Below are 26,309 nucleotides of genomic sequence, written 5' to 3' on the forward strand. Positions count from 1 at the left end.
TGAGGTATTTACCTGGGGTAATATTGATCAGTTTGAGGTATTTACCTGGGGTAATATTGAGCAGTTTGCATGCCGTCTCCACATCCTTCAGCACCTCCCCGACCACCAGACTCTGCACCTGCTCCAGGGAGCGCTCCTCCTCCGGGCCCTGCAGGGCCTCAAGCCCGGGGGACAACCCCAGGCCCTGGCTGTCAATGACCGGGCACTGCTCCGGTCCCCCCCTGCTCAGGGGGACAGCCAACGCGGGCACAGCCTCGCTGACCTTCACCAGCCAGGCGGAGTCCTCGGTGAGGAGCATGTCGATGCAGGAGAGGTAGAGGCCGGGGAGGCCAGGGGGGAGGCCACGGTCCATGGCCTCCATGCAGGGCTTGGTGTCCTCAGCCTCCCAGGCCTCTCCTCCAGCCGGAAGGGGGCTCTCGGACACGGGCACGCCCAGGCGGGGTGGGGGGTAGGCTGGGCTCCCTGGGTGGTCTCTCCCTGGCTGAGACATGGCTGGGTCCTGGAGGGATGGAGGGGCCAGACACATCGGTTACAACCTGCTGGAACTCTACAATCTTTGATGAAAGGGCGAAGGACTACGCTGTTAAATGTGACGAGCGTAGAGGTGATGTTACATTTACGTTACAGGTTCACATGTTAGTAGTTTAATTTTCTCTGCTTTTTTTTCAAACTGATCTCAGTGTTAATCCTGGTAGGGTCTCTAAACCCTTAACACTTACACAACTTAAACACCAGGGAATATAACAGATCCTCTAGTTCTGGTGGACTAGCTCTGTCACAATAAAATCACTGAGCCTGCGATTAAGATAATTATTTGTAAAAATTAAAATTCATTGTAAACTTTTGAAATACTTGGATAAAACTGGATAATTTCTCAAAATGTACAGGTTATGTCTTATTGTTCATTAACATCTGTGCAACCACAACAACAGTTTCACAACACTTACAAAAAAACAACAAGATGTTCCTCTGCAGTAAATCTAAACAGCGATACCTTAGAAAACCTCGTCCTGCCAGCTAAACCTGCGTCCTCGACATCGCAGTTGCAACCTCCACGAGCGAGAGATGTTTCGTCTGAATCCTGACAGAGAAAAGCTCTGAGAACACTGAGTGGGTCTGAGGTGAGAAGCCGTTTACTGAGGCTCTTTAAATGAGCCCTGAGCCCTGAAGAAGCTTCCAGAAGGACGAGGAGAGCCTCACCACACTGGGGCAGCAAACTGGATTTGACTGAGTCTCTTACTCGTGGGTCAGTGGGCCAGAATGGCCGTGTGTCTGGGGGTGCGAGGGCTGAGCTGAGGCCTGAAGAAGACAGGCGCCTGCCTGGCCTTTCAGCCGGCCGCCTCTACACCCCTCCGCCTCTACACCCCTCCGCCTCCACACCCCTCTGTCTCCACACCCAGCTGGAGATTTTAATCAAATGGAAGTCAGGAGAACGGGAGACGCCCTGACGGAGTCGAGACGCCCTGACGGAGTCGAGACGCCCTGACGGAGTCGCGACAACACGTTGTCGTTCTTCAACCATAATAAACTTTTTTATCTCAGTTACTGCGGCCGGTCGAATGTTTGACACTTGGTGTTAAGCTCTGGTGGGTTTAATGCTTGGGTGCACGTCTGTGTGCTGGAGTAATCATTATGTGTCAATATTATATAGATTTCAGCTGATTCTCAGGTGCTGTAATCTCACTGATGTTGCACACGCACACATAGCTATTTCCATTTTCTATCCATCTACCAGCTGTGGCAGCGTGTGTGTACGTGTGTATGCGTGTGTGTGTGTACGTGTGTGTGTATGTGAGTGTGTGTGTGGGCATGGCCATCACACAAAAGGGTTATCAGTGTCTGGGCTGGTGCCATGCTGCTGTAAAAGATTTTCTCATACTGCACATGTTCCCAGTGGAGACAGGGAGGGCCAGAGAGCGGATCTCCGTTCATAAAGCCACCAGAACAGAACCACACCCAAACAACCTCCGATCTCGTTGTCAGGTAGCACACTGACGTGAGAGGTCGCTCTCACAGGGCTGCGTGGGTAGGAACACGCCACAGGAAGACTCTGTGGCAGATCAGACTCAGTCACACAACGATCCCCAACGAAAAATATGTTGTTCTCTCTAAAATAAGTCCTCTAACTATCACCCCACCCACCCACCCGCCCTCCCTCCATCTCCCCCTCTCCCTCCCTCCCTCCATCTCCCCCTCTCCCTCCCTCCATCTCCCCCTCTCCCTCCCTCTATCTCCCCTTCTCCCTCCCTCCCCCTCTCTCCCTCACCTTGAACATTCCCCATCCTTCACTCCTTCTTTCATCTCCCGACTTCCCGCAAAGGCTCCTGGGATGTGTCAGTGTCCCTCCTGTGTTCAACGGGAGTCCGATTAAAAACCTCCTGCCTCCTGCCTCCTGCTGTGTGTGCACTCTGCCCTGTAACAGCTTGCACTAAGCCCATTACACCAGCAAATGTAGCCATATTAGCTCTCTCCAAAAGGGGAAAGGGACAGAGGAGAGCGGGGCAAACACAGGCCCCAGGGGTAGAGGAGAACGGGGCAAACACAGGCCCCAGGGGAAGGATTAAGGCTTTGACTGATCTCTAAATGAGTTTGGTGAAGAGGCTGATATTCATTTCAGAAGAATTAGAGTTTGCTCCATTTACTGGCAAGGCAGCTTTTGACACCACAGTCAAAGGAGACCCCCAAACTGCCTCATCCTGCTCTATCCTGCCTCAAACTGCCTCATCCAGCCCCAAACTGCCTCATCCAGCCCCAAACTGCCCCATCCTGTTGCTGTACCTGGTCCCCCCCTCCAGCCTGCAGGTTCGGTGTCTCTGCACAGCGTCAAGGCTGCCTCTGATGTCGTTAGAAGATGGTTCCCCTGGAGGGATGTTTGGAGCTGGTGGTGTATAGGGTTTCACATCTGAGTTGATGTTGTGGTGGTTCTAGCCATGGTGTAAAGGGACAGTTCACCCAAATATCAGAAACGTCCAAGTGCATTTTTTTTGTGTTTGTTTCTTGGATGCAGTGGACCAGCTTTATTAGTTGAAAGTATAATTGATTTTTATCATTTTTACTCAAGACTAAGCATTCATCTGCTGTTGTGATCTGTCCAGAATTGATTGTTTAAACCTTACAAGTCTGACCTTTCACAGGACTCATGAAAATAAACTGTTTTTCCTCCTCTATCTCCTCCACTCCTTTCCTCCTCAACCTCTCCTTCGCTTCCTCCCCCCTTTCCACTCCAAGCTTGGCCTCCCTCTCCCTCTCCCTCTCCCTCCCCTCCCTCCTCTCCCTCTGTCTAGGTCTCTTGTTTGATTGTGGAGTTTAAGGAGTGTATATAACCAGGCGTGACTGTTTGCTCTATGTGCAACTGCGTGCGGTTTAAGGAGAGATTTGGAGCCAAAGGGATTCTTTGTTATTGTTTCTCATGGGAAACACAGCTTAAAGAGTGAAAGAACTGATCTCCAGGACTCAAGGAAAGGAGTCTGGAGGAGGGTGTGGGGCATCAGGAGGTTCCCCTGGCCCGGCCGTGCTGAGGAGATAGACCCAACAACTGAGCGGCAGCCGGGAAGTGTTCGCTACAGAAAGATGTAGAACCGATTACAGCCCCTTTACAGATTATAACTTTCGCTAAACCCTCTTTGTTACAAGCCCAGGATGGCCAGGTGTCAAATATGAGGTCTATTCACACTGTCAAGACCGCTGTTAGGAATAGTTTACTCATTTTACAAGTCCCATTTTACAATGTGTGCTTGAAGGAGAGAGACTCCAGTGAAGAGTGAGAGCTGTCTCTGTTAGTTTGACTTATTGACCCCTAATCTTTAAAGAAAAACATACAATGGCTTTTCATTAGTATAAACAGAATACTCAATTGCATAATTTTCTTGATGCAAAACAATGTATGTTTTATCTTATATTTTTGAGGAAATTAATATTAATAAATGTTTGTGGTTCCAATTGGCCCATTTCATGGCATCCACGACTTATCCCTTAAAATTGCATTTAGTCAGAATTCTACTGTACCAGAATGTTTCTGGGTAAGAACCTTTGACCAAAAAAACTAAATGAAGAGAAAGGTTATCCTGTGAATCTACCCCCGATCAGGACCCTGAGCACAAGGTTTGAAAAAGTCTCCACACATATTCATCTTCTGTCTGCTGTAGAAAAGTCTTTACAAGTCACTGATAAATCTGCCTGTTAGAAAGTTGTTGTTTTACATCAGGGTTTACAGTTAAACGTATTAAAACTGTTTTTTAATACTTTTAAAAAAACCAACAGACAGGACCAGATTCTTATCTTGTCCTCTCCTCTTAGTTTGCGTGTATTTTCACACAAGACTGTTAAGGCCGGTGATTCAGGCATCCCGCCAATTCACCCAGAGTGAAACACTCAATATAAGATGCTGCTCACAGTTATTGTGTTTCTGGACGGGAAATACTTCCAGTTCTACCAAGAAGCAGAACCTCCAACCATCAGCCCTCTCCTTATCTCTGCTGCCCGCAGGCACAGAGGGCTGTGTTTCTGTTGCGACGCAGCCAAGCACGGTATAGAGCTTGGTCCCGAGCCACACCACCTCCTCCTGCACACCCGCAACGCTGCCTGGGGCGGCTGGCTTAGCTCAGGACTGAGGTGTCTCAGAGAATGTGGGATTGTGTTCACACACCAAGGGTTGATGGTGAAATCTGATAGGTGGTTTAAGCTGCGTGAACAGAACAAGTTGGACGAGGTTATAAAAAGATCTGCTGTTTGTGATGGAAGAGGAAGTGATATTTAGATCTAATGTCAATAAAACTAATCTTGAATTCCACCAGAAAGATATATTTTTGGATAAGGTTATTTATACACAAAACAACTTTTTGATTTGGATGTAATAGGGGGAAATACACAAAACTATTCCAGAAACTAAAGTAGACCTACATATTACATTGTTAAACACTGATAAAAATATCCCTGAAAAAAAGGCAATTTCTAACAACCCCTGTGATACCATCACCTCCCAGTCTCTCTCCCAGTCCCTCTCTCAGTCCCTCTCTCAGTCCCTCTCTCAGTCCCTCTCTCAGTCCCTCTCTCAGTCCCTCTCCCAGTCCCTCTCTCAGTCTCTCTCCCAGTCTCTCTCCCAGTCCCTCTCTCAGTCCCTCTCTCAGTCTCTCTCCCAGTCCCTCTCTCAGTCTCTCTCCCAGTCTCTCTCCCAGTCCCTCTCTCAGTCCCTCTCTCAGTCCCTCTCCCAGTCTCTCTCCCAGTCTCTCTCCCAGTCCCTCTCTCAGTCCCTCTCTCAGTCCCTCTCCCAGTCTCTCTCCCAGTCTCTCTCCCAGTCCCTCTCTCAGTCCCTCTCTCAGTCCCTCTCCCAGTCCCTCTCCCAGTCCCTCTCCCAGCCCAGCTGTTCTTACCTGGGCAGTGGTGTCGCTCCCTGACAGGGGTGAGGAGACGACCTGGATGATGTTCCTTTGGTTCCAGGACAGGCAGGGTCCCTGGTGAACCCTGGTGAACCCAGGTCCGGCTGCTGTCAGGTGGGGTTGATCTGCAGCCTGGTCCTGGTGTCTGCTAGAGGTCCTGGTCCTGGAGATGGTTCAGGAGATGCTGCAAGCAGCAGGAAGGGTAGGTGTCTGTCTCCCTGACAACAGAGAAATCCTTAGCCTGGGTCCTGAGGCAGATAGTCTCTCTCTCTGTTTCTCTCTCTCTCTGTCCCTGTCTCTCTCTCTGCCTGTCTCTCTCTCTGTCTCTCTCGCTCTCTGCCTGTCTCTGTCTCTGCCTGTCTCTCTCTTGCTGCCTCTTTCTCGCTGCCTCTATCTCTCTGCCTCTGTCCTGGCTCTGCCTCTCTCTCAGACGGTGGTACAGGTGTTGCTAACAGGGCTGGGAAGCACAGCTCAAACTCTCCAGCTCTCTCTGTGACAGGGCACCTGCCTAGGGTGTGGACTGTGTCAGAGGGAGTGAGTGAGAGTGAAGGAATTCCTGCACCATTGACAGCAGCTCATATTTATAGGGCAGCCCTCTTCTACTTGTGCACACAGTCTGTGTGTGAGGCATGACCTCGGTGTAGGAGTTCGGCTTTCAGTGTCTTCCCTGCCCCCCTCCTCCCCTGCCCCCCTCCTCTTCTAAGGAAATGAGGAACCTTTTCAGCTCTGATGGTACAATACAAGACTCAGTTCAAAGGGGAAAACTTGGGACTGCTTCCTGGCATTGTTTAATAAAGTTCTAGTCATGGCTGTCAGACCATGGATTTCCTCCTGGGTTCATCTTGCTTCTGTTAAGTTTGAAATGAATCTGAATGGTTTTTCCAACACCATTAATTAATCAGTTTAATTGTTTGATACATTTAGAAAATAGTATAAGTTACTTACTACATGATAAAAATTTAAATAGAAAAATAAAAAAGCGTAATTGGTATTTTGTCAAATTTGGTACAAACTTAATGTTTTTCGTTTTCTAAAGCATAATCAACAACAGCATGAATGACAAATTATTTAAGCTGCGACATCTGTAACGTTATAAAATAATTTCACTGATGAGAAACATCACCCTCAATTTCAGGTTAATTTATTTGTACCCATAGGTAGATATGGTTATTCTAACATGAATAATAATCAATTTATATGATTTGTGAACTTCCGTCTTATGCTCCGGTTTGAGGAGGACTGACGGCGGTTTCACAAAATAAGCCACAGATGAAAAATAACTGTCAGGAAAGTAGCGGTCCAAAATTGGAAATTGACATTCCACTGACACTGAGCTGCTCCTCTGTGTTGCTAAACAGAGAGGAGCAGCTCTCAGAGGGCCTCATTAGCTGACACATGTTTATAGGGACAAAACATTAATTTTATTACTGAACAAATCTGTACCTTCATCCCTCTTCAACTCCTGTCTTCTAATCCTGAGTTTGGTTTGTGATTGGTGGCCCACATGTCTGTGTCTGTGATATAACCTTTTGAAACATTATTTGGTAAATTGAGGGTGAGTTTTATCATCCACACTGTGTGTGTGTGTGTGCGTGTGTGTTTGTGTGTGTGCGTGTTTGTGTGTGTGTTTGTGTGTGTGTGTGTGCGTGTGTGTGTGTGTGTGTGCGTGTTTGTGTGTGTGTTTGCGTGTGTGTGCGTGTGTGTTTGTGTTTTTGTGTGTCTGTGTTTTTGTCTGTGTACAGGTAGATAGCCGTGGAATAGGGGTGGTCCCTGTTATACACGTCACCAACAGGTACATTCCCAGCAGTCTCCAGATCTTTCTTAATATGTGGAAAGCCTTTCGACATGACAACTGATAACCACAAAAAAACTGAAAAATATTTTTGTTTCCTTCAAGTAGGCTTATTCAACACCATGTCTTTGCATTTTTGTCATCCTGTTTCTAATCTGACATTTGAAGACACAAGGACAGTATATTATACACAACTGTTTAAGCCACACGGGGTCAGATGGCTGAGCGGTTAGGGAATCGGGCCATTAAGCAGAAGGTTGCCAGTATGATTCCCGGGCTGTGTCAAATGACGTTGTGTCCTTGGGCAAGGCACTTCACCCTACTTGCCTCGGGGAGAATGTCCCTGTACTTACTTTAAGTCACTCTGGATAAGAGCATCTGCCAAATAACTAAATGTAAAATGTAACCCACAACCCTCCAAAAAACACACACAAGTGGTTTACCAATTACCTACAAGCACACCATTCATTTGGACTATGTACTTAAGAACCAGTATCAGTTTCAATACAACCACACATTAATTGCATCACACCTCTGTAGAAATCAAAAGATATTGTTGCTTTCAGACCTGTACATAGTTTCAATGCTCTATACCTGCTAAGACAGTGCCTTGAGGGAGATATCAATGTTCGGGGCTTGAATGGAGTGATTGTGAGATCTGGACGAGGTGTGTTGAGCCTGCGTCAGAGACACACAGGGCCTTTAATGGTGGAGCAGCATGGCGTTTGTTTGTTATAGACACACCAATACAAACACACTCCATCACTGCCCTTTCACGCCTGCTACGTTTAAACAGTGTTTTAACTGTTTGTTTATCTGTGCGTGTGTGGTGTGTGTTATTTGTGAGTGTGTGTGCTGTCTTTGCGTGTCTGTTGTGTGTGTGTGTTGTGTGTTTGTTGTAGTGCTTATAGTAAAGGTGATGAGCTGTTGAAAGAGTTATATATTATGTATTACACAGTTTAGATCCATTCACAAACTAATCCCAACCATCTGTCAGTGCTATCAAAATACAGATCTCAGAGCTGAGCTTGAGTCATTTTCTTCATCTCTTCTATTTGCTTCGGTTTTACACACATCCCATTCATCTGGGAAATTTGCATGGCAGTTTATTCAGCTATGAACCACTAATAGAGAGGTGGTTCTAATCTGACCTCTGAAGGGGTCTAGGGACGTGGCCCTCTGAATGGCAGGTAGAAATCTGGTGTGACATGCTGAGGGCCAGTATGACCCCCACATGACGGCACCTGAGACTGATGTCCCTTATCACCTGAACATCTCTAACTGCTGGGCCTCGACAGTAAGCAGGTGGATGTGGGCTTGTCTCTCACTTACTCACAAACGCTTTTCCTTTTTTTCTGTTGTAGATGCTATCTCAGTCTTGGTTTGTAGTAGGATAAAGATCAATTGTTCCGTTATTCCTGCATCTAGAGGGTATTGTTTCGTAATATATATGTAAGCAGGTGTCTTTCATATGATTGACATCCTCAGTTGTAGATTGTTGGCTCTGCTATTTTATATCTATTATTTATTTTGTTAAACTGCCATAGTCTGACAGACAGAGCCACATTCATAGGGATGACGGGACTGTGAGTCATGACTCATGATTAACGTGTTTGGCGATGTCGATATTTAACCATGAAGAAAGTATTTTAGAGAATTTATATGTGGAATTTGGAGTTTAGGGAACTCAATGTGCACAGTGTTATATACTCACGGCAAACTTTAACAGGTTTTGTCAATGAGGCTGAACAGTTGACCACGAATCCTACCACAAATGGAAAAAATTTAATTTGATTTTACCTTCAGAACCATTATAATGACGGGGACTCACATTTGCAGCGTGAACCACAGCATTGATCTACCATGTGACAAGGCTTTTGTACTAAAGCCACAAGAAGGAGTTTCAAGTTGGAAAATCACACTGTAACGTTTCCGAGTGCATCCCAGTGCTTAGCATGTCACCAGTAGACACAGGCGTCATGACACACAATACATATATCTTTGTATTTATTTATTTTTTAATCAAGAATGTTGCAATTCCTGACGACAGATAGCCCTCCACCTGAGCCCGTCTGCTATCTGGCTCTATTTACCTGATGTGGGTTAGGGTTAGGCTCAGCCCAGCAGCTGGGGACTGTGTCAGGGCGTCCGGGTCGGAAGTGAGCAGTATTACTGCACATCCTGCAAACACACGCCGCACCGCAGCCTGCTGGCTCGCTGCTCATTCAGGTGTTTAATGAAGGTGGCATCATGCAGATCACTATCAGAGGGTGGCAGCATGCTGTTCACTATCAGAGGGTGTCAGCATGCTGTTCACTATCAGAGGGTGACATTGTGCTGTTCACTATCAGAGGGTGTCAGCATGCTGTTCACTATCAGAGGGTGACATTGTGCTGTTCACTATCAGAGGGTGACATTGTGCTGTTCACTATCAGAGGGTGTCAGCATGCTGTTCACTATCAGAGGGTGACATTGTGCTGATCACTATCAGAGGGTGGCATCATGCTGTTCACTATCAGAGGGTGGCATCATGCTGCTCACTATCAGAGGGTGACATTGTGCTGTTCACTATCAGAGGGTGACATTGTGCTGTTCACTATCAGAGGGTGGCATCATGCTGTTCACTATCAGAGGGTGTCAGCATGCTGTTCACTATCAGAGGGTGACATTGTGCTGTTCACTATCAGAGGGTGACATTGTGCTGATCACTATCAGAGGGTGGCATCATGCTGTTCACTATCAGAGGGTGACATTGTGCTGTTCACTATCAGAGGGTGTCAGCATGCTGTTCACTATCAGAGGGTGACATTGTGCTGTTCACTATCAGAGGGTGACATTGTGCTGATCACTATCAGAGGGTGGCATCATGCTGTTCACTATCAGAGGGTGACATTGTGCTGTTCACTATCAGAGGGTGACATTGTGCTGATCACTATCAGAGGGTGGCATCATGCTATTCACTATCAGAGGGTGGCATCATGCTGTTCACTATCAGAGGGTGACATTGTGCTGATCACTATCAGAGGGTGACATTGTGCTGATCACTATCAGAGGGTGGCATCATGCTGTTCACTATCAGATGGTGACATTGTGCTGTTCACTATCAGAGGGTGTCAGCATGCTGTTCACTAACAGAGGGTGACATTGTGCTGATCACTATCAGAGGGTGGCATCATGCTGTTCACTATCAGAGGGTGACATTGTGCTGATCACTATCAAAGGGTGGCATCATGCTGTTCACTATCAGAGGGTGACATTGTGCCGATCACTATCAGAGGGTGACATTGTGCTGTTCACTATCAGAGGGTGGCATCATGGCAATTCAGAGGACACATCCTGTAAATTATGGTATAGATTTTATTTTTTATTTACACTGAAATCTAATTGCGGTCATACTGACCATTCTGAGGATGCCTGATAACAGTGAATATCTGAAAAAGTGTGTTCTTTAATATCGTACTTTCCTGTAAATAACATGTAAGTGTTGAGCAATATTTAAACAACACCACTTGGTTTAATCTTACTGTAAATAATAGTAAACATTTTACATTCTTATTTTTTACTTTACATTGAAATGGCAAGCCTACATTTTCTTTCGTGATTTGCAGTGCTCCCATAGCTCTCAAACTTTATTGAGATAATTTTCTAGTGAACATTGTAAAATATGGTCCATAATCAAATGTTTTGATCAAACCTTGTGAATTTTCCCAACTGTAGATGTGACAAATCACATGAGTATTTTGCACTGGCAGTAGAAACACTACATATTATTCAAGATTTAATTCTGCTCTGTTTGAATTAAATATGTGAGTCTATCTATCACTTGTTTTAAGATGGTGTGTCTTGGACTGAACTCAGTATTTCAGCTGTGTTGATTGTTTAACCCTTGTGTTATCTTCGGGTCATTCTGACCCATCAGTCATTGTGACCCACCGTCGTATTGCGACAAATTTACCTCATACAAAAACAAAGTGAAGCATTTTCTTTTAACTGTCGGGCTGTGTCAGACCCCCCACATTGGAATGGTTAAAAGAAAATTATTTTTATTTGTTTTTGTATTGGGTAAACACAACGATGGTTCGTTATGAACCTTTGGGTCATGTGACCCGAAGGCAGCACGAGGGTTAAAGCCTGGTAAGATTGGCTGTTTGATTTGGCGATTTGGCACAAATTATTACAGGTTCCACAAAGTTTCACAATATACAGAGGAAAAGTCAATATTTGCAACTATTTGTCCATTTCCTGAAAGTCTGCACCAACCAATGAAATGAACACCTGCAAATACACATGATATACACAGGCACACGGAGGAGGAGGAGGAGACAGAGATCCCTTCATACCTGTAGGAGGAGGAAGAGGAGGAGGAGTCTGTTGCATCAAATATCAGACAGTTCAACAGTGATGTGGTTAAGGAAGTCAGTCCTTTAAACTTCTGAAGAATCATTTAACTCAAACGATGTCAACAAAGTCAACAAATGGAAGAAATAACGAGCAAAGTAAACCATTAAATGTCTCAACGTAAACCTGTCGCTACTTCCTGGTTTGCTGGAACCCATTAACCTAATGAGGCCAGACACCTGCGCAGGCCTGGGCCAGCGTGCAGTACCCCCGAGGGCGGATCGAGCAGAGCAAACTGCAGTAACCCCCGGGGCAGCTCGTACCTCACGGCTTGTCTCACAGTAAAATAACGGCCGCGCAGTAAACGTGAGAAGAGGCCCTGGTGTCACACAGCTGCTGACCGGCCTTTTCAATTACATCAACTATAAATTCAGGAGGGTCTGTCTGTAGGCTGAGTCTTGGTTATCTTGTGAACCGGGAACTGTGTGAAGTACAGGCAGATGTCTCGTTCAGGACTCAAGGACGTCCAGTGTCGAGTGTGGAGTTGTTTGGATGAGCGGTACGCGACTAATAAATGTGCATGTTAAACCCGTTCCCCGCCATGTTGAACTGTACAAAGCGATGGAGCACTGGATCGCGCCTCAAATAAATCGTCTATACACATTTTCGCCGCCAAGGTGCCCTGCATTAATTCTAAATCACACACGGAGAGATCAGACAGGGTATATAGGAAACTCTTAATATTAACACTCATTTGATTTTACTAATACTTTCACAATACTATATAAACACACAGACAATCCTTTGATTCTCCTATATTAGCCTCTCTTAGCCTGTACCAGAGTACCTATCCAGCACACAGGAGCCAACTGAGATGAACCCTACCGGACACACCCAGCCCTTGCCCCCACACACACCCAGCCCTTACCTCCACACACACCCAGCCCTTACCTCCAAACACACCCAGCCCTTACCTCCCCACACACCCAGCCCTTACCTCCCCACACACCCAGCCCTTACCTCCCCACACACCCAGCCCTTACCTCCACACACCCAGCCCTTACCTCCCCACACACCCAGCCCTTACCTCCACACACCCAGCCCTTACCTCCACACACACCCAGCCCTTACCTCCCCACACACCCAGCCCTTACCTCCCCACACACCCAGCCCTTACCTCCCCACACACCCAGCCCTTACCTCCCCACACACCCAGCCCTTACCTCCACACACCCAGCCCTTACCTCCCCACACACCCAGCCCTTACCTCCACACACCCAGCCCTTGCCTCCAAACACACCCAGCCCTTACCTCCCCACACACCCAGCCCTTACCTCCCCACACACCCAGCCCTTACCTCCACACACCCAGCCCTTACCTCCCCACACACCCAGCCCTTACCTCCCCACACACCCAGCCCTTACCTCCCCACACACCCAGCCCTTACCTCCCCACACACCCAGCCCTTACCTCCCCACACACCCAGCCCTTACCTCCCCACACACCCAGCCCTTACCTCCACACACACCCAGCCCTTACCTCCCCACACACCCAGCCCTTACCTCCCCACACACCCAGCCCTTACCTCCACACACCCAGCCCTTACCTCCAAACACACCCAGCCCTTACCTCCCCACACACCCAGCCCTTACCTCCACACACACCCAGCCCTTACCTCCCCACACACCCAGCCCTTACCTCCCCACACACCCAGCCCTTACCTCCCCACACACCCAGCCCTTACCTCCACACACCCAGCCCTTACCTCCCCACACACCCAGCCCTTACCTCCCCACACACCCAGCCCTTACCTCCCCACACACCCAGCCCTTACCTCCACACACACCCAGCCCTTACCTCCCCACACACCCAGCCCTTACCTCCACACACACCCAGCCCTTACCTCCCCACACACCCAGCCCTTACCTCCCCACACACCCAGCCCTTACCTCCCCACACACCCAGCCCTTACCTCCAAACACACCCAGCCCTTACCTCCCCACACACCCAGCCCTTACCTCCCCACACACCCAGCCCTTACCTCCAAACACACCCAGCCCTTACCTCCCCACACACCCAGCCCTTACCTCCCCACACACCCAGCCCTTACCTCCACACACACCCAGCCCTTACCTCCCCACACACCCAGCCCTTACCTCCACACACACCCAGCCCTTACCTCCCCACACACCCAGCCCTTACCTCCCCACACACCCAGCCCTTACCTCCACACACCCAGCCCTTACCTCCCCACACACCCAGCCCTTACCTCCCCACACACCCAGCCCTTACCTCCACACAAAAACACACACTTCTGTATTCCTTGTTTCAGTGTTAATTTATTCATACAAATGTTTTTTTTTATACATACAGGAAAAAGGCTTAATTCTTTTGTCGTGTTCTCTTTTGATAAATGTGCTATCTTAGGACTCTTAACGCAAACTCTCACCCCATCCATCACCAGGCCATCCAGACCAAATCTATCCATCGACACAAATTGAAAGAAAACAAAAGAAATACAGCAAAATTATATAATATCTGGTCTTTTACACACCACCTAACACACACACACACACACACACACACAGCTGACAGTGATCCGTTGATTGTGAAGTGAAAGCGATCAGAGAAGACAGGCCAGGGTGTTCTGTGTGGGCCGGCAGTCGTAGTGACTGGGTAGAAACAGACACTGGGGAGGACCCCATGCTGCTCAGACAGACCACACATCACCTGAGGAAACCATGGAAACCCACACCTTTACTCCCTGGTTTCCTCTGGCCTGTAGTGACGATGAATCAGCTGTTGAAGTTGGACCATCGTGATTGGTTGGAAGAGAAGGTCTGACTGTCGCCTCAGCAACCAGACACGCTGTTACCCGTCAGTGTTGCTGATCCCTTCTACTTTGTAAACAATAATGATCTAAACCCACCCGCCGCATGGCTGCATCCTCCATCCTACACGTGTACATTCCACATCAGGCAGAAATATCAGCATTTTATCAGTTGTCATGTGCCCAGTCAAACCTCACTCGAAGCTGCACTGATCCCAAGGCATCACAGCACGCGTCCAGAAACCACGCCAGCATCATTCAGCCCCAGGTCACATGATCCACTGAGAAGTCAGAGAAGCTGGCAGAGCAGAAGCAGCTGTTTCAGGGGTGTGTGTGTTGAAAACGGACAGTAAATGTAGACTATCTTCTCCGCACACACGAAACATGTTTGTATGTTTTGATGCAGCAGCAGTGATGCAGCAGCAGTGATGCAGCAGCATTGATGCAGCAGCAGTGATGCAGCAGCAGTGATGCAGCAGCATTGATGCAGCAGCATTGATGCAGCAGCAGTGATGCAGCAGCAGTGATGCAGCAGGTGTAGCTGCAGGTTCCACCAGATACACAGCTTCCCGTCTGTCCCCAGGGACAAACACATAAAAATACTACCTACATTATTATTTCATGAGCCAAAACGTTACATCTAGAATATTGATTCAAAAAACATTTAAAATCAGCATGATGAAGTATTTAGAAGTATTTGCTGGTAGTGTTTGTCCCCGGGATCCTTGGTGGAAGTGTGATTGAGTTGGACCTATAGCACCATCTGGTGTCTTCAAAGGACAATGTTACTTGATTTGGGGACGACCTTGCGTCAGTGGCACAGCCAAGACTGGACAGCACAAGCATGAGCCTACAGACCTCAGAGGAGAAACAAGCCAGAATGTTATCTTGCCTGCGAGGCGTGAATCCTTGTTGTAACTCATAAAGCACTACTGAAATAGTCATAAACAAATGTTGAAGTTGAGAGAAAAAATAAAGAATATTCGGTTTGATCAATTCAGTCGCTGCAACATCCATACCCAGACAGTATACACTGCTTGATGTTCAGTAAAATCCAAAAGAAAATCCTACACACATGCCCACATACAGACTCACACTGGCGTGCACACACACACAGATCCTGAATCTACAACCACTCACCAGGCAAACTAGATTTTGATGGCTTCTTGCTCCTGTGGCTCCCCTTCCACGAGCCCCCAGGCCGAGCTCTCGTACCTGCTTCACAAGGTGCAGACGGCTCACAGAGAACTAATCAAGTTGTGTTTGTAGCGTGTCTTTAGGGTGTCGAGCGATCTGTCCTCAGCCTTCAGACATGTGGATCCACACGTTCTAGGGTCCTGGTCACACAGCCAACGCTGACATCCCAGGCCCTCGTTGTGGTTCCTGTTTGTGGGACAAGCTGAGGGCTGGGGGTGGGGCAGAGATGGGGGCCGGGGCTGGGGAAGGGCTGGGGCTAGGGCTGGGGCAGAGATGGGGGCTGGGGCTGGGCCGAGGGTGGGGATAGGGGTGGGGCTGGGTTTGGGGCTAGAGTTGGTGCTAGGGGCTGGGACCGGAGGCTGGGAAAGGGGCGGTGAATTGGGGGTTGGGGCTGGGAGTAAGGGACTGGAGGCAGGGCTGGGAGTAAGGGCTGGAGGCAGGGCTGGAGGCAGGGCCAGGGAGAGGCTTATCAAGAGTCCATATGAAAGAAGTGTTCCTCTGGTCTCCAACCCCCTGCTTTCCAGGAGCTCCAGGACAGGCCAGCAGCATGTCTCTCTAGCTCTGTCCGAAAGGGTACGGCCCGTGGATCCCCTGGAGGAGGAGAAGGTAAAGGTTAACACACTCCCACACCGGCCCTGTACCTTGGGACATGAAGAAACAGCACAGTAACTGGTCACGTCACCATGAGTCAGCGATGACTCCTCAGTGAGTGACCTGCCTCGTGATTCAGCCTAGATCACCCTAACCCTAGATCACCCTAACCCTAACCCTAGATCACCCTAACCCTAGATCACCCTAACCCTAGATCACCCTAACCCTAGATCACCATCCCCAGTAGTTACAGCAGCACTGGATATGAACCCGCAAGTGAGTAATAATATTAACTAGAGAGGGTACAATTTCTGGGGAAATTGTAGGGTGTGCTTGCTTGCGTTGGTTGCACAGGGGTCCATTTTTGAATTACATTTTTACAACTGATATTTCTGTATATTTTATATAAAAATGCATACTTATTATTTATAAAGATTAAATAGATTTAAAAGCATTGTTTTTTGCTGCTCATTTACAACTGAAAATACGAGTGAAGTGTAGAATTAAATAGATGTCTTCTCATTTCCCCTGCAAGAGGCAGCCTCATCGTTGAATCAAAACGAATAGATTTGGCAGACCGGTGTAAAAATTGACCTAATCTCTATGACTTAAACGTCCTTTTAAGTGTTTCACTTCTCGTGATATTTTCAGGCATTTAGCCTACTCATTGCATTCATTCATTAATAAAGAACCCCCTTTGAAGATTATTCTACGACGTTACCGGCAGTACTGTAGATTAGAAGATGGAATTGCGATTCAAACAGTACCATCTGCTAACTGAAAATATGCCCCCCAAAACGTAAATAAGCTTGACATTTAATTAGTGGAAAATCGCTCATTCATAATAAGCGTCAGTAACAACGCAAAATGCGAGAAGCTTCCCCGGTAAATTGTACTACTACGGTACAGTACTAGTAGACTACTGCTGTGTTCGTCTTGGTAGCGATTGTGTTGGTTGAATTGGATTTAACGTTCCGTTGTACGGTTTAGGCTGAAATTAATTATTTTCATGAACAGATTGACAAAGTTTAGGCTGTGCCAATGAAGTTCAGGTTAGTAGTTAGATAGACTTTTGATTTAAGTAAGGGGAGTGCCGAACATGTTCTGTTGCCGTTTGACTTTCTAAACAGCTGTGTAGATGTTTTTGTAGTGTCTCGCGTAGGCTACAGCGTTGCAGTGAGCTACACTGGTTTGAAACGACAGGTAATGATAATTTCACCCACAAATCGTTTACTTGTAATCTAATGTCATAATAAATCCTACAACGAAAACGTATTTGTGAGGAATGTTTATTTTAACGATTGAAAACAGATGCATCATAGACCACTGTTATGTGTTGCCCGGGCAACAGAGGCTAATGTCATGATGCTAATACTTCAGTGAAATAGTAGACTACTGTTTCCAAAAGTAGATGTACTTCCTTAATAATATCAGCTTATATTGTACATTACACATCACAATTGTGTGTCATATCACAAAGTAAAATTAGTAAATAGTTATCACCCTGGCCTCTTTGCTTGTGGCGTTTCTGCAGCTGCCTTGCAGTAAAGCTATAGTTAGCCTAGCTATCTCCCAGAAGTTAACGAGCTGCTAAACTAATATTCTGCTAGAGGTAGTCACGCGAGTTTTCGTGACGTTAGTGACGTAAGTAGCGTCATTGACTGTGGTTAGCAAGTTAGCCACCGTTAGCTTCACTTTTCGACACAAAAACTTAATTTCTACTTAAACCGTGCAACGGAACGTAAATCCCAATAGAAGCAACTTAATCGGTACCAGGACGAAACGTTTGACACCTAGGTTGTCTATGTAGGCCAAATATTGACTGAGTTTTAGGGGGGCAAAAAGAATAATAATAATAATATATATGTGAGAGAACAAAGGTTGTACCCTTGCCGAAGGCAAAGCACACCCAATAATAACAATAATAATAGAATTCATGTAGCTTTGATCCAAAGCAACAAACATCGGGGGTTCGAACCTGTGACTTCTTGATCTGCAGTCAAAAGCTCTAACCACTGAGCTGTACACACCACTATAAATGTAGTAGTGGGACATGACCACAGCTATGACAGTCCTTACTGACAGGTGTGTTTGCATATTACTATGTTTGTGTTCTGTCCTGAAAAACTAGTACTCAAAAGGTCCTGTCAATGTAAGGGCCTATATAAAGACCAGAGGAAGAAGGATACATTGAGGTATTGGTTATCTGTCCGATGTGTATTCATCCAGAACAGCAGCCTGTTTGTGTCCTTGACCAGAGGGATTATAGATGTTCCGAACACCCAGAAAGACTTAACAACAAATGCCAACATTCACAACGTTACAACAATAAACAACAGTACAGTTGTGTCAGACAACGAATAAACCAGCTGACCTTTGAACCATGATGACGCGACACCTTTGGTATACTAAAGAAAGGTGTTGGTCCGACCTGAGCTATCAAATCATACCAACCACCTCCATGGGTTCACTGTTCCATATCGCTGGCTGGCTGCAGAGGGATCTGGCAGGTGAGACAGGTCAGGGCATGCCTATTGTAACTCTCCACAGGGTCACAGCCAGGCAACAGTGGAAAGGCCTGGACACTGGTGGGCAATCTCTCTCACAACTACACAGAGACTGTACAGTATGGGGAAAATCTGTGGCTGCAAATTGGCTTGAATTTCTTTTTGGATTTGAATCCTCCCTGGTCTGAACGCATGAGCAGCTGACATCATCACAAAAAACCTGGACACGCCCACAGGCCAGACTCCGAAACAGGAAACAGGAAGCTCAAGGCTGTCAGGTGAGGCGCGAGCATGCTACCTGACTGTAAGCCACAACTGATAGGCTGGCCGCTCTGTTGACGGCGTTGTGTGACAGTCCGTTCACGTCCTGGCCGTCCGACGAGCCTTCCCATGATCCTCCTGGGTCTTTGAGGAGGTCGCGGTCGGTGTCATGCTTGTTCCTCTGCGGGGAGGCGAAGGGGTTGAAGTCTCCCCCCTCGGGGTTGCGGTGAGGCTGCGTGTTGAACTCTGTCTGGAAGGACGACAGCTGCTGGGTTACTCCCAGGAGCCCCCCCACCTCCACACTCAGAATCACCCAGATGACATCTGAGGAAGGAGGGTGGGTAGGAGAGGAGAGGGGGAGGAGCGAGGGGAGGAGGGAGGAAGGGAGGGAGGGTAGGAGAGGAGAGGAGAGAGGGAGGGAGGAGAGAGAGAGGGATGAGAGAGGGGGGGAGGAGAGAGAGAGGGAGGAAGGGAGGGTAGGAGAGGAGAGAGGTAGGAGAGGGGGGAGGAGAGAGGGAGGAGAGAGAGAGGGAGGAAGGGAGGGTAGGAGAGGAGAGAGGGGGGAGGGAGGGCGAGTGGTAGAGAGATAGAGAAAAGGAGAGAGTGAAAGAGAGAGGGGGAGGGAAAATAGATCAAATGAAAGAAAGAATAAGAAAGAGAGAAATAAGGACAGAAAAGGTGGTGCTGAGCATTACATTCTGGTCATTCTATCAACAAGCTCCAGACCCACACCAGGCCATCCACTAAGCCAAACTGAGTTAGTCTAGTGTGTGGTATTGAGTGTTGGATTAGTGGTGTAGTGTTGTGTTAGTGGTGAGGTGTAGTGCTGGGTTAGTGGTGAGGTGTAGTGTTAGGTTAGTGGTGTGGTGTTAGGTTAGTGGTGTGCTGTAGTGTTGGGTTAGTGGTGAGGTGTAGTGTTAGGTTAGTGGTGTGCTGTAGTGTTGGGTTAGTGGTGAGGTGTAGTGTTAGGTTAGTGGTGAGGTGTAGTGTTGGGTTAGTGGTGAGGTGTAGTGTTGGGTTAGTGGTGAGGTGTAGTGTTGGGTTAGTGGTGAGGTGTAGTGTTGGGTTAGTGGTGAGGTGTAGTGTTGGGTTAGTGGTGTGCTGTAGTGTTGGGTTAGTGGTGAGGTGTAGTGTTGGGTTAGTGGTGAGGTGTAGTGTTGGGTTAGTGGTGAGGTGTAGTGTTGGGTTAGTGGTGAGGTGTAGTGTTGGGTTAGTGGTGAGGTGTAGTGTTGGGTTAGTGGTGTGCTGTAGTGTTGGGTTAGTGGTGAGGTGTAGTGTTGGGTTAGTGGTGAGGTGTAGTGTTGGGTTAGTGGTGAGGTGTAGTGTTGGGTTAGTGGTGAGGTGTAGTGTTGGGTTAGTGGTGTGCTGTAGTGTTGGGTTAGTGGTGAGGTGTAGTGTTGGGTTAGTGGTGTGCTGTAGTGTTGGGTTAGTGGTGAGGTGTAGTGTTGGGTTAGTGGTGAGGTGTAGTGTTGGGTTAGTGGTGAGGTGTAGTGTTGGGTTAGTGGTGAGGTGTAGTGTTGGGTTAGTGGTGAGGTGTAGTGTTGGGTTAGTGATGAGGTGTAGTGTTGGGTTAGTGATGAGGTGTAGTGTTGGGTTAGTGGTGAGGTGTAGTGTTGGGTTAGTGGTGAGGTGTAGTGTTGGGTTAGTGGTGTGCTGTAGTGTTGGGTTAGTGGTGAGGTGTAGTGTTGGGTTAGTGGTGAGGTGTAGTGTTGGGTTAGTGGTGTGCTGTAGTGTTGGGTTAGTGGTGAGGTGTAGTGTTGGGTTAGTGGTGAGGTGTAGTGTCTCACCTCCATAGAAGAGTCCGGTGGCAGTGCACATCCTCCACTGGCCCTGGTACATGCCCGGGGCGGCGGGGCTACACATCAGCACACTCACGTCAGAGATCTCCTGGGGGTCCAACGAGCGCACCATCACCATGTTCACATGACCAAACTGGTCCCCACCGATGTACTTCAGACACACACCTGGAGGCCACGACTCTGCTCCTGCAACACACACACACACACACACACCATTTCGTAATGTGGCGATTCCACACACACAATTTAGTAATGTGGCAATTCTACACACAGAGATACACTGTCAATTCGAAACACACACACTACTGAACAACTCTCTTTCCAAATCTCTAAAATAAAACACACATTTACAGGCACTAAACCTACTACACAAAATAACTATCTCTACTTCCACTATTACTGGCATGGCGGAACCTTCCAGAACACTGTGGTATTGTGTGTTCGTCCTTTCCCCTCTGAATCCTCCGACCCACCTGTGTTCTGGACCCTCCATGTCTTGGTGAACTGTGTCTCCGGCGGGACGGACTCCCCCTCCCCGATCGTCACGTCCTCCACGAAGGACATGGACGGGGTATTGATGCTAGGGCTCTCAAAGTCATAGTACGCACCTATAGCAGCTTGCAAGTTCCTGTTCCGAGAGACAAGGGGAGGAGATTTTAACTTACATTTGGATAAGTGTGTCCTTGTCGCTACAACGTATGTACAATAAAACAAGATCAAGCTCAAATATTTTTTATTTTCACTTTCAATGACATTGTCAATCTATCTGTGATCAGGTGAAGGTCGTTGAGCAATAGTTTATTTTAAATCTTATCATGTCAGCGTTTTATTCAAACGCTAGGCAACACTCACGACCCATTACGTCATTATCTACGCTGACTGGTAAAGTTGTCTTGAGAAATACGAGCTAGCCTCTCAGACTGTAGGACTCTGCAGTAGCTAACGAGTGGCTACTAGCACACATTATCTACGTAAAAATAATGGTTTTAAAGCAGATGTCTTAGCACTTTTAACAGCAGTAAACCTTAGATCGTAGCCTTGTGGTTTATTATTTAGTTAGCTACCTGGCTAGCTAACTAGCCTAGCTCACATAACTCAATAGTAGTAGGTAGCTAGCTGGCTAGTTCTAGTTTCAAATGCCATTGTTAGTATCTCGTGCTAATTGTTTCAATCAATGCTGATAATGCCAGACACCCTTTCAAAACGGCTCGAAAGCCTGAAACGTTGGCCTTCTCTCAACCAACTATTTTCACATTCCTTTAGCAATGTGCAGTCTAATACGCTATCTAGCTAGGCCCCAAATCCCCGAGCTCACCAGTTGGTCATGTCGAGGAAGAAAGCACAGCCAGCGGGGTTGAGTTGGAACCCCAGCAGTCTTTGGAACTCAGAGATTAGGACGTCCTTGTCAGTGGTGCCCATGCAGCTAAACTTCTGCATGAGCTCTTGGTCGAGGTCTATGTCCATGCCCTCCATTGGCAGGTATCCCGTGGCGGAGACGGAGGTTCCTCTCCTAATTTACACCAAGGCCTTGTCCAGTCATAACAACCAGTTTATCAACAACAACCATGGTAGGGAACAGCGTTTGACGTCGCTACTATCGAACGTCAGCTATCGTCACTAACATGGCTACGTCATCTGTTGCTATTCAAATGCATCATTTCATTGGCTAATCAATTAATGAAACCGATCGTAGGAAACTCCCAAGAATTAAGTTGCAAAAACATTTTTTTTAGTTAGATAATTGAAACTATCGAAAAAAGAAACAAAGTATGCAATAATGCTGGCCGTTTGTGTCGAGGTTGCTGAGAAACTGAATTTAACGGTAACATAAATTAAAAACATTTTAAAAACTTATAAATTATCAAGTTTATTATTTTATTCATATAAAGTTATTTATGTATTTATTGCCTGGCCATTTCTGGGTGGTGTGGCAGATTCTGAAAGCGTAATGACATAGCTGGAAGTGTACTTCTGCCCCAAATTAATTCAAATACATACAATTTCTGTGTTCTCACACAAAACATGTACTCAATCCCTTATTCGTGATAATTTAGTCAATCGTTGACTAAAGACAAGGTATATAATAGCATTTGTTTCAGGTGGAACCGTTGAGACCAAACCTTGCGTTTACGAATATTTATATCGAACACCAGGAAGTGACGAATTCACGGCGGCAGAGGGACAGCGTTGCTTGAACAACATGCCGAAGTAAGTATATCTTTCGATTAAACATTTAACTTGAACGCATACTTCTCTCAAATTATTTTAAACATGTTTATGAGCAATTTTTCGAGCACACTGGCTATGAAACAGAAACATAAAAACGTGTTAGTAGCTAGCTCTTTTAGACGTTAGCTAGTTAGACTAGCTAGCTACAACATAGCTAGTTTAACGTTTGCTATGCTATCATCGCCGGCACAGTGGATAGTCTTTGCTACAGTTGACGTTACTGTTCTATAAAATGATCACTTAATATGTCAATTCACGTTGACTCTGAGAAAGTTAACGTAACTTTGTTAATCATATCAACGTATACTTTCTCACTTTCTTAGAGGATGTGGTGATATTGGCAAAATTGCTTTTTTTGATGTTTAGACGAATTAGCTAGCTAGCTACAATGACCAAAATCTCTATGAATCCCGCAGATTTTACTGTGACTATTGCGATACGTACCTCACACATGACTCGGTAAGTAACTGAAGAATAATCATACGATTTTGTAATGTAAAATAAATTTTGTGATGATGCAGTTAATAGTACTTTGACCTATGACAGCCGTCTGTGAGAAAGACCCACTGCAGTGGAAGAAAACACAAGGAGAATGTGAAGGACTACTACCAGAAGTGGATGGAGGAACAGGCACAGAGCCTCATTGATAAAACAAGTAAGCAGACAGCGAATGCGGTGTCGGCACGTTGAAAGCCTTGTTCTCTGTGACTATCTAATTACCAAATTGACCCCGCGATTGGTGATGTGCTCGTGAGCAGTCACCTTGCAGCTGTTGGTGTGTCTGATGGGTGTTCTTCTTCCACAGCGGCTGCATTCCAGCAGGGCAAGATCCCCAGCACCCCCTTCCCTGGCGCCCCTCCCCCAGGTAAGACAACATGGCCAAGCTGTGGATCAGAGATGATCTGATGCCTGCTGCTTCACATGTAGACATTCTGTCAAACATAATTAGACCAGAGGGTACTGCACTAGGTTCCCCACTGCCATGAGTCCCCAGGCAGGCTCTGTGTTCAGCTCCGCTGTACATCTACTGTTTCATCTACTAACAAAACTCAGGACCAACAAGTTGTTTCTTCTATGTCTTTGTTCAGTGATTAATAACCTCTAATCTGTCAAATCTGAATAATCCTGTCTGTGTTGTGACCCCCAGGGGGCCCTCCGCGCCCCGGCATGCTGCCCACGCCCCCCATGGGAGGCCCCCCCATGATGCCCATGATGGGGCCCCCTCCTCATGGGATGATGCCAGGAGGACCAGGTAAGAATGGGACCCACAGCTCACTTTCAATTCAACTTTATTGGTAAAGCCCTTTTTACAAGCAATGTCAGAAGGCTTCACATACGCCCATAGAACTGCCCCTCAACCAACAATTCACATTGTTCCTTGAATCTGACCACTGGACAAACAGTTGGAGCCATGTACCCCTAATCCATGATCCTCTGCCATACATTCTACATACAGTATTCATACGTCGCATTAGATGAAAGTCTGCTAAATGAAAAAAATGTCAATTTAAAATAAACATTGATCCTGAAATAAGTTCAAGGATATGACCAGATATTGAGAAAGTTATGTTAGGTAACGGCTAATAAACAGTTGAACATATTTACCAGCAGCCTAACACTGATGGTTAGTTTAAACAGCATTACACGTGTCAGACTTAACATGCAGTCATCAAATATGATCTGGTCTGTTTGTCGAGTCTGCCAAGATGTCTCCTTTAGGACAGAATTATTTATTCACTATATATGTCTGGCTGCTCACCTCCATCTTACAAAAACCCTCTAAGGACATTTGTCTGTGACTGAGTCCCCAACTATTTCATTTCATGCCTGACCTGTCATGATGTGCTGACTGTGTTTTCATGTTGGCCGGTGTCTAATCCTTTGTTTCCTGTCCTTCAGGTCCAGGAATGCGTCCACCAATGGGAGGCCATATGCAAATGATGCCAGGACCTCACATGATGCGTCCCCCTCGACCAATGATGATGCCGGTCCGGCCGGGCATGATGAGGCCAGACAGATAGGGCCCCCAGTGTGCCGCAGGCCAGGAGGGATTCCTCTGATCGGCTCCGTCATGAACATTCACTCTCTGACTCTGGAGGACGCTCGCTCTGCCACAGCAGTAGGTTCTTTTGAGTTTTTGGAGAAATTTGTGTTCCTGAACCTGGGACTATCATCCTTTTTAGAGTTAGCACCCCCCCACCCCACCCCAACACACACACACACCTGGTCATGGTGTTTGTTAGTGATGTCACACACACACACACCTGGTCATGGTGTTTGTTAGTGATGTCACACACACACACCTGGTCATGGTGTTTGTTAGTGATGTCACACACACACACCTGGTCATGGTGTTTGTTAGTGATGTCACACACACACACCTGGTCATGGTGTTTGTTAGTGATGTCACACACACACACCTGGTCATGGTGTTTGTTAGTGATGTCACACACGCACACACCTGGTCATGGTGTTTGTTAGTGATGTCACACACACACACACCTGGTCATGGTGTTTGTTAGTGATGTCACACACACACACACCTGGTCATGGTGTTTGTTAGTGATGTCACACACACACACCTGGTCATGGTGTTTGTTAGTGATGTCACACACACACACCTGGTCATGGTGTTTGTTAGTGATGTCACACACACACACCTGGTCATGGTGTTTGTTAGTGATGTCACACACAAGCAGACGTGTGATATTCCATCCTACAGGTCTTTTTTTGAAGCGTGGTGTGTTTTTTTTTTTTTTAGTTTCTGAATAGATGCTCACTGTAAGACTTTACTTTCCAAGTCGACAGCTCCCTGATTTCTTTTTATTGTGCCATTGTTTTATAAAAATGTAGTCCAGTCTTCTCTTCGTGAAATAAAGTGTGTTGACTTGGAGTTGTGTTTGGGTTTATCTGTGAGCTGTTAGCTGCCGTTGAAACAGCAGGTTGTGGAGGTCTGCTGAGGTTATGCATGGTGACTTCCAGGTGGCGCTAGAGACTCACTGCAGCTCATCACAGAGACGGGGGGCAGGTATGTGTGCAGGGGAAGGAGAGGACAAGAGAAGGTGTGGGTCTGAGGTCTAGATGATCAGTGCTATGTACTGTATAGCACTGAATAGCCGGTTCCTCTGGAATCGACAAAACAATAACCACTTTAGTATTATAGCAGTTCCAGATTCCTAAAGGACATCATATGATGCATGTCAAAAATAAGTAATGTCTTCACTTTCAGGAAATGACTGCTAAGTAATCCACAGATTTTTCAATATGCAAAAACCACAAGAAGAGATGCCACAAACTACCTCTGATGTAGCTACTGATAACATGGAGGCGTATCTGTGCATAGTTAGCATCGATAGACAGTTCACAGCATCCATCAGGAATTCTTCAAAG

At 46.8% G+C, this 26,309-nt stretch overlaps 3 protein-coding genes across 7 annotated transcripts in view; 1 reads left to right on the forward strand and 2 right to left on the reverse strand.

The window, feature by feature from the left end:
• Positions 1 to 5,919, reverse strand: part of LOC134029467 (SAM pointed domain-containing Ets transcription factor) — a 12,257-nt gene extending 6,338 nt beyond the window's left edge. For all 5 annotated transcript variants that reach the window (XM_062473577.1, XM_062473569.1, XM_062473584.1 and 2 more), the window contains exons 1-2: positions 5,370 to 5,919; positions 46 to 499 (exon numbers count right to left, since the gene is read on the reverse strand). In XM_062473577.1, coding sequence (XP_062329561.1) covers positions 46 to 490 — 445 coding nt within the window. In that variant the 5' untranslated portion in view covers positions 491 to 499; positions 5,370 to 5,919. The remainder of the gene's footprint in view (positions 1 to 45; positions 500 to 5,369) is intronic.
• A 9,417-nt stretch (positions 5,920 to 15,336) lies between these two features.
• On the reverse strand, positions 15,337 to 22,282 carry LOC134029493 (protein ILRUN-like). Its single transcript, XM_062473613.1, has 5 exons — positions 22,006 to 22,282; positions 21,164 to 21,318; positions 20,679 to 20,876; positions 18,929 to 19,215; positions 15,337 to 16,123 (listed from the first exon to the last, which is right to left on the reverse strand). Exons 1-5 carry the CDS (start codon positions 22,161 to 22,163, stop codon positions 16,088 to 16,090), a joined length of 834 nt encoding a protein of 277 aa, XP_062329597.1. The 5' UTR covers positions 22,164 to 22,282; the 3' UTR covers positions 15,337 to 16,087.
• A 495-nt stretch (positions 22,283 to 22,777) lies between these two features.
• Positions 22,778 to 25,232, forward strand: snrpc (small nuclear ribonucleoprotein polypeptide C). The gene is made up of 6 exons (XM_062473628.1): positions 22,778 to 22,898; positions 23,336 to 23,378; positions 23,466 to 23,574; positions 23,725 to 23,784; positions 24,067 to 24,171; positions 24,819 to 25,232. Exons 1-6 carry the CDS (start codon positions 22,891 to 22,893, stop codon positions 24,938 to 24,940), a joined length of 447 nt encoding a protein of 148 aa, XP_062329612.1. The 5' UTR covers positions 22,778 to 22,890; the 3' UTR covers positions 24,941 to 25,232.
• The last annotated feature ends 1,077 nt before the right edge of the window (positions 25,233 to 26,309 follow it).

This window comes from Osmerus eperlanus, chromosome 1 (genome assembly GCF_963692335.1).
Source record: "Osmerus eperlanus chromosome 1, fOsmEpe2.1, whole genome shotgun sequence".
Lineage (NCBI taxonomy): Eukaryota > Metazoa > Chordata > Actinopteri > Osmeriformes > Osmeridae > Osmerus > Osmerus eperlanus.

Coding starts and splice junctions, on each gene's coding strand:
- snrpc (XM_062473628.1), top strand. Junction 23,379..23,465: donor CGTACCTCACACATGACTCG/GTAAGTAACTGA, acceptor GACCTATGACAG/CCGTCTGTGAGAAAGACCCA. Junction 24,172..24,818: donor GATGATGCCAGGAGGACCAG/GTAAGAATGGGA, acceptor CCTGTCCTTCAG/GTCCAGGAATGCGTCCACCA.
- LOC134029493 (XM_062473613.1), bottom strand. CDS start 22,163: ATGGAGGGCATGGACATAGACCTCGACCAAGAGCTCATGCAGAAGTTT. Junction 21,319..22,005: donor TTCCTCGACATGACCAACTG/GTGAGCTCGGGG, acceptor CTCTCGGAACAG/GAACTTGCAAGCTGCTATAG. Junction 16,124..18,928: donor CAGTTGTGGCTTACAGTCAG/GTAGCATGCTCG, acceptor CTCCTCCTCCAG/GGGATCCACGGGCCGTACCC.